This window comes from Teleopsis dalmanni, chromosome 1 (genome assembly GCF_002237135.1).
Source record: "Teleopsis dalmanni isolate 2A chromosome 1, ASM223713v2, whole genome shotgun sequence".
Lineage (NCBI taxonomy): Eukaryota > Metazoa > Arthropoda > Insecta > Diptera > Diopsidae > Teleopsis > Teleopsis dalmanni.
Genome location: NC_051846.1, coordinates 4,872,223 through 4,886,568, shown reverse-complemented (window position 1 = coordinate 4,886,568; position 14,346 = coordinate 4,872,223). Strand labels below are relative to the sequence as shown.

General features: G+C 29.8%; 3 protein-coding genes across 3 annotated transcripts; all 3 read right to left on the bottom strand.

Annotated features, from left to right (window-relative positions):
* Positions 1-3,600: 3,600 nt before the first annotated feature.
* LOC119673160 (cell wall protein DAN4-like) lies at positions 3,601-4,441 on the bottom strand (the record flags this gene model as incomplete). The annotated part of the gene is given in 1 exon segment (XM_038084397.1): positions 3,601-4,441. A coding segment is annotated over 1 exon segment (672 nt), but the record flags the coding sequence as incomplete, so codon positions are not given.
* A 2,374-nt stretch (positions 4,442-6,815) lies between these two features.
* Positions 6,816-7,193, bottom strand: LOC119675549. The gene has a single exon (XM_038086787.1). It carries the CDS (start codon positions 7,191-7,193, stop codon positions 6,816-6,818), a length of 378 nt encoding a protein of 125 aa, XP_037942715.1.
* Positions 7,194-9,090: 1,897 nt separating this feature from the next.
* On the bottom strand, positions 9,091-12,752 carry LOC119675463 (probable serine/threonine-protein kinase cdc7). Its single transcript, XM_038086707.1, has 3 exons — positions 11,338-12,752; positions 11,157-11,275; positions 9,091-9,369 (listed from the first exon to the last, which is right to left on the bottom strand). Exons 1-3 carry the CDS (start codon positions 11,975-11,977, stop codon positions 9,091-9,093), a joined length of 1,038 nt encoding a protein of 345 aa, XP_037942635.1. The 5' UTR covers positions 11,978-12,752.
* Positions 12,753-14,346: the final 1,594 nt, after the last annotated feature.

The window sequence follows — 14,346 nt, the reverse complement described above, 5'->3', positions numbered from 1 at the left end:
ATTAAGGACTTTAAAATTAATTCATTATCCACAATTTCAATTAATTTATTCAAATTTCGAATTCGTTTCATTATTTAATTCATTCTAAACAGCTATCAATAACTGTAACCCATAAGTCAACAGACTCATCAGTCTATCTTGCGTGACACAGATTGTTACTTCATTTTTCCGAAAAAAAAGATATTGAAGATATTAAAATGCTAAAAATAAACTTATAACTTGACAACTTGTTAAACGATTTAAATTATGTAAACAAATATATTAACAATGAATTAATAAAGCGCAATAAAATACTTAATTGGGAGTGTGGTGAGTCACACGAAATTCCCATGAAATCAAGACGAAAGTCAGTCTCAGCAGTGGCTTTGATTGTGAAGCAAAAGCTTTCGAATTGTAACAAATTCGCGCCTAATTTGCCACGCTTAAGCGTAGCAGAGAGAACACGTCATGATGCTGCGCTGATAAAATAAGTGACGTAGCTGGGAACACAGCATGGCATGCATAGAAGAAGCATAAGTCATATTTACGCTTCGCAGGCACAAAAGACTCGTTGTCTCGTGCACGTAAACGCAAGCCACAGCTTCCGGCGCACGTTGCCGTTGCTGTTGTATCAAAACTTTCGCCTAAAAACGTGAGTGACTCATCACATGGCAATTCTCTGCCAATTGACAATACGAAGTCTAACGTCATAACTTCAGATAACCGGGAAGATCGCGAACTTGAACAGAAATTTATTTGAAAACGTGTAAATGATGATCTTTTCATATTTATTTTTATAATTTTATTTATTTTTATTTATTAGCAAATGGTTTAAGGTGATTTAAAGCGTACCATCGTACCATCTCACCTTAAGCACGAGATACTTGTTGTGACTCATATCTGAAGCGGTGGCTGGTGTGTGTATATGCTTGGCGTGTGAACGCTTATCAAATCTATTTGCTTGTTTACAGATTTTGTATCTTCGAGTTGAGTGGTGTTTCCCCAAAGTAAATTACTTCTGACAGGTATACACATAGCTGACTTTATAGATTATTTACCACTGAGTAAACATCCGGTAATTGTTTTTAATTGTGACTTTCATAGGAAATACTATTATAATTTTTAATCTAATTACAAGCGGATATTTAGTATTTGATGTACTGAAGAAGGTGTCTTATTTTATCTTAGACAAAGTTGGAATTTTATATGATGTGTTTAAGGTTTATTAAATTTAATAAAAACCAATTAACTTAATCAAGTTATGTTTACATTTATATTAGTCAATAATAATATACTACATCTAATACAAACAGTGACGTAATGAAAGTGGTACAAAGGGGAATGTCATGCTCCAGGCGTCATTTGCAGAAAAACGCGAAATGGACTGCTAGACGGTAAATACATATTATATTAATTTATGTCTTTAAATAGACTTCTAAAACCTACAACTTTTCGGGAGTGCACGAAGCATAACTAGTGAGATATATTCCTGACGTCATCAAGCTTGCACCTCGGGGTGCCATCTGGTTTTGTAAACAATGTACAGAATCTTGCTCTTATATTGGAAATAATTATTAAGCACATGCATATGATTTGAATATTTTGCATTTCTCACAATAATAAAATTAGAATTTCATTAAATGTGAAGATGACTGTAGACCTTGTTCAGAATATTGTTGAAAATAAAATATAATTTTTAAAAATAATTTAAAAAGTTGTGTATTATTTGAACAACTAAAAATAATAGAAATAAATATAAATTTGGTCATAAAAACAATAAATATTTAATATCAAAATTATATAAATCTCAAGCTCGCTTCCTATAAATGTCGCTATATCATAATTTATTTTTAGAACATTTTAATATTAAAAATAATGAAAATATTTTATACGAAGCTAATCACTGTAAAATACTAAAAATTGTAAAAAAACTATTGTATTTAATAGAAAGGTTTGGAAAAGCAGTGAACTACAACAACAAAAATTATTTTTATGTTATTTTAATTAATTGAATATTTGGCTGACTATAGAACTGCTTCAATAATTGCCAAATTTCCATAATTTTTTGAAACTATAAGTACCAAAGGTTGAATTCTTTATTCTTTTACGACATTAAAAAAACTGAAATATAATTAATTAATTCAATTATTCTTTGTACAGCTGGTTTATGATTTCGTTCTAATATAAACACAGCAAGTGAATTTGTTAATAAAACTTTTACAGCAAATCAAGAAAACTCCTACTTCGAATATATAAGTCAAGTACGGCTTTGGAACAGTTGGCTAATGAATACTGACTTTAAGCTTCAAATTTGACAGCGCATGAGTTCAAATTTTCGTACTTACAGTTAAAAAAATCTATTTACGAATAATTAAATATAAGAAATAATTCCAAGACCACTGATAATGGCGATTTTCTATGGTCAGTCAAAAATTAATTTTGCATTACTTTTCGAAACCTCTGTATTATATTTTTTTATTAGAAAAAAGGATAACTCTTCGTTTTAAATGGCGACAACAACTCGTTATCGGTGTGGTATTGGATTGGTATGGCCATTTAAGTAAGTAAGTAGTGATTACATTTGTAGAGATATTAAATTTATTATAATTTAAATATAATAGTATATAAATATTATATTTAAGAATATATTAATATTTGTAGAAATAACAAAAATTGTTTCTGAAACGTACATTGAAATAGATATTATAGAAAATACAAAAGAATATGAATTAAATATTAAGATTTAAATTTAACTCCTATTTATGTTAACAAATATATTTGATACATAAAACAATATCACTCTTGAACTTGCTCACCCTCATAATGGCAAAGGTGCTATGCTTTGAAGTGCCCGACAGTGTAAACATTTTATAAAACATTTCAGATAATTACTTACAAAAAAAACTTCCGCATTAACCCATTTAATAGCGCAATTTTCCCTCCGAACTCAAAACAATGCCTAATTAGTTAACATGTTTGTGAATATATTTACATGTGTTTCATACAAAAATAATGATACAAATAATAATAGGCAAACCCACAATCGGACGACGTCATGGTTATGCTCTTCAATATTTCCTGTTAAATATGAAATTTCTGTTCCCCATACCCCCATACTCCCCATGTGGTCAATAAGTGAGACAAATTCGTATGCAAAATGAAATAGGAATGACACAATTTCATTTTGTTTATAACCTTGAACATGAATTTAAAGAATTTCTGAACTATACAGGGTCATACGAAAACAGCTGTTTACATGATATTATACAATGAAAAGAATATCTATTAATAAGTTTTTAAGTAATTTTTATAAAGACTCGATTTTTGTGATTATGTCAGTTTGTAAAAATTAAAACGTAATAAAAATTATTAATATTTTTTTTAATTTTTGTATATGTTGCTGTGTTTGTTTTTTGTAGTATTAATTTGATTTTGTTTACATAAACAAAACGAGAAAAAAAGTAAACAAAACACTTGTTAACTTAAAAAAAATATTTTCCATTAATATTTTTGCCCAATCACCATTTGACAGTGAACAGTAGGTAATAGCACAAATTATTTTTTGCCATTTTTGTTAGTGAGCAGAGTGAAAAAAATTTTAAATTTTAAATAATTTCTCACCTTGACAGTGGTGGGTAAATTCGGATTAAATTTCATTGTTGTTGCTTTTGTTGAAGCTGACTTTAAACTCTCTGTTGACGTTTGTGATGTTGATACTTTTGGATTCGTTTTAATATTAGTGGAAATTGTTGTTGCTATCTCTGGCGTTGGTGTTGTTGTTATAAATGCTTTAGTTCTTGTCGTCGGCTGTATTGTTATTGGTCTGCCGTGTGATAATGCAGTTTCGTTTGAATTTGTTATAATTTTTTCAAATTCTTGTTCAATTGTTGATATTGCTTGCTTCTCTGTATTTGTTGTTGTTCTCGGTGTTGTTGTTATTGTCGGTGTTGTAGGTGTTACTGTTGCTTCTTTAGTTAAATTATTTAAGAGTGTGTTTGGTGTGTTGATGTTAATTATTACAATTTCATTTGGTGCTTTATCTGCACTTATATTTATATCACTGGTAGTGTTACTCTTTTTGGGTAAATCACCTTTTTTATCTCTGGAAATACAACTTAGAGAAGGGTAACGACTACTGTGCGTTCGAAAAATGCCGCTTTTATTATTTATATTGGAATTTGAATTGGAATTGGAGTTGTTTGTCTTATTGTCATTCAGATTGTTTATTGTGTTTTTATCAGCAATTTGTAATGTTGACTTTTTACACCATAAACTACTCATACGATTGCCCATGCTCAATTGAATTTTTTACCCTTTTTCGGTTAAGATTTTTGCATACAAATGACTGTTTACATATTAGCATTTCATTGAAATGGCAAATGTTATTTACCTCATTTACTTCATATAATATAATAATAATTTATTAAGATCTACAAGTGCATTTGCATGTGCATTGTTTATATTGCAGTGTTGCAATTTTATTATCGCACACTTTAAGAGTTGAGTTGAATAACACAAAAAAAAACAACAAATATAGAAATTATTTTTTATTAAGCACAATTCTATAATAAATAAATTAATAATTTTTTTTTATTATTTTTTGCACTTTAGCTTTAGTTTATTCAATATTCAAATTATTAGCAACGAAAGAGGAAACAGTCGCACGAACTGGCACGTCTCTCAATTCAACAAATACTGAAAATGGAATTCTTTCCGAAACCAGATAATCACTCAATTGTGTGTTGGCATAAAAAATTCTCGACACCGCACGAATGTGTTGGAATAAAATAAAATAACGCCAAAACGCCAAATGCCAAAACGGCATAAAATTTTTGTTTAGATTTTTAATTTTTTTTTTTTTGGTTTTTGATTTTAATTTCATATTTAATTTCAATGTTTGTTCTTTTTATCATTATTTTCAATTGGTTTTGTTTTTATAAACTACAGAAGAACATTAATGAAAAACATTTAAAAAATTTGAAATTTAAAAAACTTTGAAAAAAAAAAATATACTATAGACGAGCAAAGAATTTTGTTGATATTCTTTTAAATTTCTCATTATATACATATTTTTATATATATATATATTTGAATTTTATTTATACAATAATATATAAATAAATTTATACATAAATACTATTCCATTTAACCAGAACATTTGGCCAAAAGCTCAGCCGAAATGAATTTTTCGGCTATTTGTTTTTGTTGTGGTCAGTATTTGTTTTTGAATATCTTTTTCACATTAATTTTGTTGCTAATATAAACAAACCATACAAGACAAATGAACAAACTTTTAGTTCATAATTAACTTAATTAACATATAAAACAATTTAACTGTTAATTTTAACTAAACAAGTTGCTACCCGAAAAGCTCTTAGAACTCTTTGAAAACCAGAACTAAAACTCTTTGTGGGCTAGCTCCACTTCACTTCAGACCACCGCCCTAAAAGTCAATTTTTCATAAAAGTAGCACATGTCGGCACGCAAATTTCTTTAAAGGGAGTGTAAAAGAAACTTCATAATTATTGGCTACATAATGACCTAAACTAATATCTCCACACCACTTCATTAGCATTTACGCTACGTTGTCTAGCGCGACGTATTATGTTCGAAGGTGTTAACTGTTTTAGAACTTGTTCTTCACATTTCCCACTGAATTGCATACTAAGCAGCCGCTAGGCAATCGGCTAGCTTTCGTTTATTCAAATATTTATTAAAAAAAATTATAAACTTAATCATTTATCTATTATAAATTGTTGTTGTTTATTCTTTCTTATTGTGTTATTCTATTTAATTATATACAATAAATAATGTGTTATAAAATATATTTTCAATAATATGAAGTCATGACCTTTTGTTGAATTGAATTAATCATTAACTGTTAATGATTATAACTTATAAAAACAGCAAGCACCTCACATATTCAAAAAAAATCTATAGAGTTTAAAATCTACGACAAAAACCGTTCAAGAAATCGTCATTAAACTTATGAGAGATTTTTCTATGCCTTTCCAACCTTATAGTGATCCAACCTTATAGTGATAAATTCATGAGTGATGAGTTATGTGAAAATACAATCACAAATACAATACAAGTCAGTTTATGGTGATGGTTATTGCTTATCCCTCTATAGAAATCATGTGCAGGGTTTTCAAACAATCGTGAGGATATAAATGAGGACCAGTACAAATGCCAACCAAACAAAAATTTATATCATAATTGCGAAAGTATTTTAATTGAATTTTGAGTCACCGAAAGTTGTATGCCCAATTCAAAAGGACACTCAATTCACTCAAATCATTGTTATTGGCGTTGAAAGGTGATGTTTTCAAGAACAAAACGATCAAGCTCCGAGTAAAGTACATTAAACTGAGGTTTTGAAACAAATATTTTTAGGATATGTTTAGCTGATACCTATGTAAGTATAACATATTCTCAACAAACTTTTTTATAAGCAAAGTAAGTACTAAAGTCAAATCAAATAGAATCAAATTCACTAAAGCTGTCGATGTCTTCGTATTCGAAATGATCTTTTAAATGCAGCAGATTAAAGAAATATCCTGAATCAAGTAAAAAAAATTTATAGAACACAATGTATGCATACATCTGATGTTTTCTGATATCCTCCTTTTTGTTTCAAGTGATTGAATAACAATTGGATTTTAATTTTTAGAGTTTTTATTATAAAGTTTTAATCTATGTTTAATATAATTTAAATGAACATTTCTTTTTAATATATATACAATATCACAAAAATTTAATAATTGGATCCTTCAAAATCGTCGTCATTACGATTGACTGAATAAGTCACTGGTCACATTAATTGGAGAGTTCCATTAAATTATTATATTACGGTGGGGAGTTTGGCTCTTAACAGCTTGCTCGTCTTTGTTTTCCTCGGTAGTCTTCTCCTCTCGTTTAGTCAGTCTTCTTTGTTTCTTCAAGGATTTCTTCATTCTTTTCGATTCCAGTTTATACCTCAATTTATTTCTAAAACGTGTTTCGCGGTTCATCGCTTTCAAGACACCTGGAGCGCAATATTTAATATTTTTCCTTGCTTTGCGTATTAGACTGTTGGTGAGATTGATTTTAGATGAGTATCGACGTATTAAGTCCTTTTTCCGACAATTAAGTTCCAACTTATGCATAAACAAACAATAGCCTATGGACATCTTCTTGAAGTTTTTAGGTTTGTTTAACGGTAATGTCTTCATTTTGAATTATTACGACTATACTGATATATGAAATGAATTGATATATTACAGATATTATTTAGTCTGTCGCTATACTCTAACTGATAACTGTTTGCAATATTTACTCCTTTTTATAGATGGAAAATGTCTAGGATCACATATAACGATTCGATCCTTTAACAGGTAAAAATTTCACGCTTCGGTAATTAGTGTGTCCGCAAACAAAGCTGTTTGTTTGTATTAACCACCCAAGGTTGTTTATTTGTGACATCCCACAAATGTTATTATTATTATATTATTATGTTACAAATTTTCCGGAAATATTTTGCAAAATTGTGCCATCAATTTCTTATTAATTGTTCTGTTTTTGTATTATTTTATTTCCGAAAAGTAAAAAGTTATTATCCTGACCTAGCAAACCTAACCTTTTGATTAATATGACAGGTAACAAATATTATACTTCTAAACTTTACAATCAGATTATTGGTGTATTTCGAAATTTCCCAAATATAAAAATTGGAATATTTTCAAGAGGCTAAACCTTTAAAGCTTTGGGATAAATAGTTTGTGAAAGAAAACAAATGGATATTAAAGAATATATCATAATTTATAACAGAATAAAAAATATTGCTATGTCTCGTGTTCTAAATACAAAAGTAAAGTAAGAGTAAATAAACAAAAGTAAACTTTAGGAATGACAAAATACAGTAGCTCAACAGTTTGGGAATTTAACCATTAAAGAGACGTTAATAGATGCTTAACGAGACTCAACGAGATGCTAAAAATAGTTCTATTGATGGCTTCTTTATCCGTCTATGGTCTACATATAATAATAATATATGTACACTATTGTATTGGGCGACTTAATTTTAACTTAGGAATAAAAGAATATTTACCGAACTAATTTTAAGACCGATCTATTAAGTCAAATTAATATTCAGTCAAAGACTATCAAAAAAACAAGACTGAAAAGACCTCGATAAGTTGAGCAAAAAAATTTTGAATAGAAAAGGGAGTAATAAACCTAAAATTTTGAAATCCATTTGTTTTTATTTTTTGTTAAGTTAATTATTGTTTTGGCCATAAAATTTTACTATAACAAAGGATTTACAAGTTTGAGGATCTTTATGTTAAAACAGGGGAAACCGGAAATAGAGGTATTCCATATTATAATAATATATTCTCTGCCAAAAACATAACTTCAGAGAATCGAAAACAAAAAATAAGCAAGTAAGAGAAAGTTCCACGGACTTGACCATTAAAACCAGCAAACTTTCCTCATTAGAAATAAACCGCATTATATAGTTGCAAATTGCGCAACTATATAATTGCTATTATGCTATTTGATATCAAAGTAGAGAAATTAACATTGGCAGGTGGTAAGGATTCACAAATATTTAAAAAACTAATTTTTAAGAACATTTAGTTATCCAGATTTATGTCTGGTTTCCCTTACTAAGACAAACTTTTGTACGTAGTCCAATTACATATATATTATATATTAGGCAAACGTACTGAATTATGCCAATGAGCTCTTAAGAACTTAAACAACGGAATAACTAAAATATTTCAATATAAGCTTATATCGATTTAGTGGAAATGTGTCGGTTTATAGAATATATAGAACACGTTTGTAAAAGGAATGTAAAATAATTTTAACTGAAGCATGGACAATATATATCTGACATTCAAAGTATAATAATCTCCATTTGGTTTCAAATAGTAATTGAACAACAATTGGATTTTAATTTTTAGAGTTTTTATTATAAAGTTTTAATCTATGTTTAATATAATTTAAATGAACATTTCTTTTTAATATATTTACAATATCACAAAAATTTAATAATTGGATCCTTCGAAATCGTCGTCATCATGATTGACTGAATAAGTCACTGGTCACATTATTTGGAGAGTTCCATTAAATTATTATATTACGGTGGAGAGTTTGGCTCTGAACTGCTTTCTCTTCTTTGTTTTCCTCGTCAGTCTTTTCCTCTCGTTTAGTCAGTCTTCTTTGTTTCTTCAAGGATTTCTTCATTCTTTTCGATTCCAGTTTATACCTCAATTTATTTCTAAAACGTGTTTCGCGGTTCATCGCTTTCAAGACACCTGGAGCGCAATTTTTAATATTTTTCCTTGCATTGCGTATCAGACTATTGGTGAGATTGATTTTAGATGAGTATCGACGTATTAAGTCCTTTTTCCGACAATTAAGTTCCAACTTATGCATAAACAAAGAATAGCCTATGGACATCTTCTTGAAGTTTTTAGGTTTGTTTAACGGTAATGTCTTCATTTTGAATTATTACGACTATACTGATATATGAAATGAACTGATATATTACAGATATTATTTAGTCTGTCGCTGTACATTGACTGATAACTGCTCACAATATTTACTCCTTTTTATAGATGGAAAATGTCTGGGATCACATATAAGGATTCGATCCTTTAACAGGTAAAAATTTCATGCTTCGTTAATTAGTGCGTCGCAAACAAAGCTGTTTGTTTGTGTTAACCACCCAAGGTTTTTTATTTGTGACATCCCACAAATGTTATTATTATTATATTATTATGTTACAAATATGGAAAAATTATTAAAAATTATTTCAGAATATTTTAGCATCATAAACCCATTTTATTGCAAAATGTTATGCATATATGCATTTTAGGTAGCTAATATAATAGAAATTAATAAAACGCCACACTTCTACCTATTAAAAGACAATAACAATGTCCTTTAAGCATATATCGCGTACCGCAATCTACGTAAGGATAGGTGTGACTAAAGGGTAAGAATTACCTAAAATCATAGTTGAAAGAAATTAATAATTTTTGTTTAGAGGATAAACAAATCATAACTGTGATCCTGAACAAAAAGTGAAATTCAAGATATTTGTTTCTTAATAACAATTAATGTTGTGAAATTCAGGATACTAAAAAACCTAAAAACCTGTTCCTGATCTCTTCTACAGAGACTTTACTACATCAACTGTACAGCAGGTACATTTCAATTTTAAATAGTGAATTTATCTTTCACATTTTTTATAAATTTGTAGGTTTTTTTCCATATACTTTTTCGTAATATATATATCGATGCACGACTACTTTCGTTTCAATACAAAATAATACAATAGGGATTTTCACTATCTCAAGAAACGAAAACGATAACTGAATGCATACAAACGTAATAATGTCTCGTTCTATTCAATAAAAGCGGAGAATAGATTGTAGATCCGTTTTCTGGCAATCATAGGGACATGAGCAAATAAGATGGGTGAACGTTTCACTCAGCATTTTACAGAATTGGCTGGTATACATAATATAATTGGGTAAATATGGTATACATGAGAGGTCTAAGGGTAAGCTCCTGTATGTAGTGTAAAAGTTAAATCCAAAAATGACTTAACTCCACTACACAAATAAGAAAAGCAGAACCCATTTCTATAATACTTTCGTCATTTAACAATCACATTTAGAAGCATTGTAATCTCTTACCGAAATTTGCAAAATATTAATTCCGTTAAATTTTAAAAGAAGGAGAAACATTACCCCATATCTTTCTTCTTTACTATGTCCAGGTGTCTACTGTCATCTTAAATTGAGGATAGCACTTAGACACTGTTATCATTTTAGTGTGCCTATAGATTCATTGAGGCATCACATGGGACTAATATTCGGAGTAGTTTGTATATATGTTAGTTTCAAATTATTAGCAACTAGCAGCAACTAATGTAGTTGGTGTACACTATATATGCGTATTGTTAATAATGATAACGATAGTACTTCCTGTGCAGAATATCAAAATTTTTGTTTTCACCAAGAGTATAACCCAGTATAATGGATCAATGGTTAGATTTAGAATAATGCAGGAAAGAAGTAGTTTATATATACATATATATTTATTTATAATTTTCCTATTAAGGTTTTTATTAGCTGTCCGTATAAATATTTGTATTTCTTTGAAACAAAACGTGTACTTACATTTCCATAACTACGTTTTGTCGAAGGACTCAGATTGAATAAACGATTCAAGTGATGAGTTGGTGAGCCCGAAGATGGTGAAATTGATGAGGCAATATCAGCAAACATGGGTGTGTGTTCTGAAAAGTAAGAACTCAATTGAAATGAATGTAAAAAGCTAAATAACTCTAAGATATATTACCCATATCTACAGATGGTGATAAATCCTTAGAAAAAGCGAATAGATCATTATTATTGCGTATGTCCGATGAATTCAGTGTAATATTAGGTTTACGCAGATTTAATAACTTTCCACTACCACAACTTGAAGGTGTAACTATAGTGGAACCATTATTTCCACTTAAAACGGTCGGCGTTACATTTGGCAAGTTATGTGATTCCAAAGGCGAGGAAGATTTTGGTGTATGTGAGTAGGTAGCAACGGAAGCAGTAGCAGGGCTTGGGGTGTTGCGTTTTAGTATGGGAGCTGGTGGCAATTGCGATGGCGAATGCCGGTAGAACGCATTTGTTCCATTACATGGATTTTGGAGACTATAAGTATCGCCTTGTTGTTTCGGTATGGCAAGACGTAAAGTTTGACGCGCTCCAGCAAGTCTACGTGCAGGCGCAAACTTATTCGTGCTAGCAAGGTTTGTTGTTGCACTGTTGTTGCTATTGTTGCTGTTGCTGTTGCTGCTGCTGTTATTAAGTCCGTTGCTGTTACTCATGTTGTTGTATGTGTTAATAAAGTTTTTCATATTTGTGTTGGTGAGACCGGCATTTTGTTGTTGATTGTGAATGTGATGAGTATTCGCTGCGGTTACCAAATGCGGAGAATTCATTTTCGAATTTTACTGACAATTTTCGAAAATTTTCTCTTAAGCGAATTTAAGAGAGTTTAAGAGTTTGAAAAATATTGTTTTTATATATTAATTCTCTTTAATTTTTAATTTGTTTAATTATTTTCTCGTTGGTTAAAGTTTATCAGTGAATTAATTTTAAGATGTTAGGCTTATGGCGTTGAGTGCTGCAAGCATTTTTAATTGCAAAAATATTTAAATTATTTATAAAAAATTGCTGAAAAATATTAATTGCTCTCGGCTCTTTTTGTAATTATTGCACTTAATCAAGCACCTTTCGAGACAATTTTTTTCGCTTTTAATTTTGCTGCTTGCTAATTTATTTTTAACGCCCGCAAGCTCACGTCTGCAGTTTTGACCCACTTTTGGTTGTTGCATTTGGCACCTTACAAAAGATATTTCATTTTGGTTTTATTATTATAAATTTATTGGAATTTTTTTATTATTTTATGTAACAATAAAAAGTTTTATTGTTGCGGAGAAAAACATTCAAAAAAACAACAAAATTGCATTATTCATAAGCGCACGCGCTGAACTTGACTGTTTCTTGGAAGCCAGTTTCCATTTAATGCACATGCGTGGGATCGAAAAAGTATCTGAATCTCATTCACTTTGGACTCACTCGTTCTGCTTTTATTTCTACTTTTGAGCAAAATAAGTAGAAGTAATAATTTATTTTCATTACTTTTTTATATAGAATTTATGATTGACACTTTTTGGCACCATGAATATCACGATAATTTGATGACGGTGCATTTATCAGCCTGAAATTAATGAGAAGAGAACAATGTTAATAATTTATTTTAATTTTTAATTCAAAATAAAAGATGGTTTTTTATTTTTTAATATAAAGTATATGTACATAACCACAAGAAGATATATGCATATTAAATTTTCAACTAATAAAAATATTTATTGGGAGTACACACCCTTCTTACCCTTTAATACTTCTTTATTAAAAATACGTAAGATTTAAGTGCAGTTAAGCTACATTCTGTTATCAACATCTATAATAGTCTTGCCAGTTGAAACTACCTGTAATAGGGAAGATTTGCATGAACGGGGAATTCGCTACAGTATAATACACGAAGTCTTTATTCCTGATCAAATGAATTAGAAAAATGGTCCTTTCCAGCTGGAGTTTAAGCCATTGACATCTGGACTCTAGTCAACCTTACTAAAAGGCAACTATATAAAGTAAAGGCATATATTAAAGTAATAAATAAGACATTGGTCTCGTTTGAAGTTTTCTTCAAAATATTGGTAGATAGCTATGACAGACCATAGCACCAATAAGAAATAACAGAATGGTTCTTTAATGGGTTCCTGGTCACACAGGAACTATTGGCACAGAGTCCGCTGGTAATATTACAAGGACTGCGTAAATGAAGTTACTTAACTCTGTGAATTGGAGCTTTGTTATGATGTAAGTTGGTTCACAACAAGGTCTCTGATAGAAAAATGTTTAAGGGGCGAAAAAAAGTCGTTGCTGGTGAAAGACCTTAGGAAATTACTAGGTTAAAAAGTGTATTTGTTTAACTACTGTTAGGTGTAATTTTGTTTTTAGTTTTTTGAGTTGTTACGTCGAAAATATTTTAAAATCAGTTTTCTTTTTTAATGAATTATAGCTTTTATTTTGATCGTTATTTTTTGTATATATCTATACGTATTTCGGCAAATTCAGCAGAATTCCTAATATTAACATAGGTGCCTGTCCTCAGCAGAATGAAACTAAGGTGATTGGCAGGTTGTCTGAGAGATCATCATGGCTAGCGTTTTCATATTAATAATGAAATTAATTAATTGTCCGAAAAGGCACATTGCGAGCAGATGAAGTCCCCTAGTCACAATCTTTGTGACTGTTTGATTTTAATCTCAGTTAAAAGGAGGCTGCTAGGTCGAGAGTTTTTATTTTCAACGGTGGACGTTTCAGCTTTTATTCAAAAGACGGAATGTTTTAAGTTTAGTTAAACTTGGAAAGTAAAAAAAAAATCAATCATGTGCTAGTACTGTGTTCATTGAAATGATTGTTGAAATAACAATATATGTGTCTTTAAAAACTCTTGCTATGGCCCTGTTAAACTTTTATAGCACCGATCATCCTGATGGATCCACTTTGTCTCTAATATTGAGAAGCGTTTATGTTTCGCCTATAAAAGAACAGGTTCGAATTGTGTTCCGAACTAATCGAACGCTTTAAATTAGCTTTAAAGAAGTATGGGAGATGAACTGAAGCATAGCTTTATGCTCATATGTACACCGTATGATGTGTGTCTTTATTATCTGTTGCACAGCCAAATATTCTTTATATTAACATATCTTATATGACATAAACGGATTCAGTATGTCAC

Excerpts from the sequence above, each read along its gene's own strand:
- LOC119675463 (XM_038086707.1), bottom strand. The coding sequence starts at position 11,977 with ATGAATTCTCCGCATTTGGTAACCGCAGCGAATACTCATCACATTCAC. Across the intron at positions 11,276-11,337 it reads ATCACCATCTGTAGATATGG|AACACACACCCATGTTTGCT; the intron begins GTAATATATCTT and ends CTTACTTTTCAG. Across the intron at positions 9,370-11,156 it reads CAAAACGTAGTTATGGAAAT|GACTTAATACGTCGATACTC; the intron begins GTAAGTACACGT and ends TGTCGGAAAAAG.
- LOC119675549 (XM_038086787.1), bottom strand. The coding sequence starts at position 7,193 with ATGAAGACATTACCGTTAAACAAACCTAAAAACTTCAAGAAGATGTCC.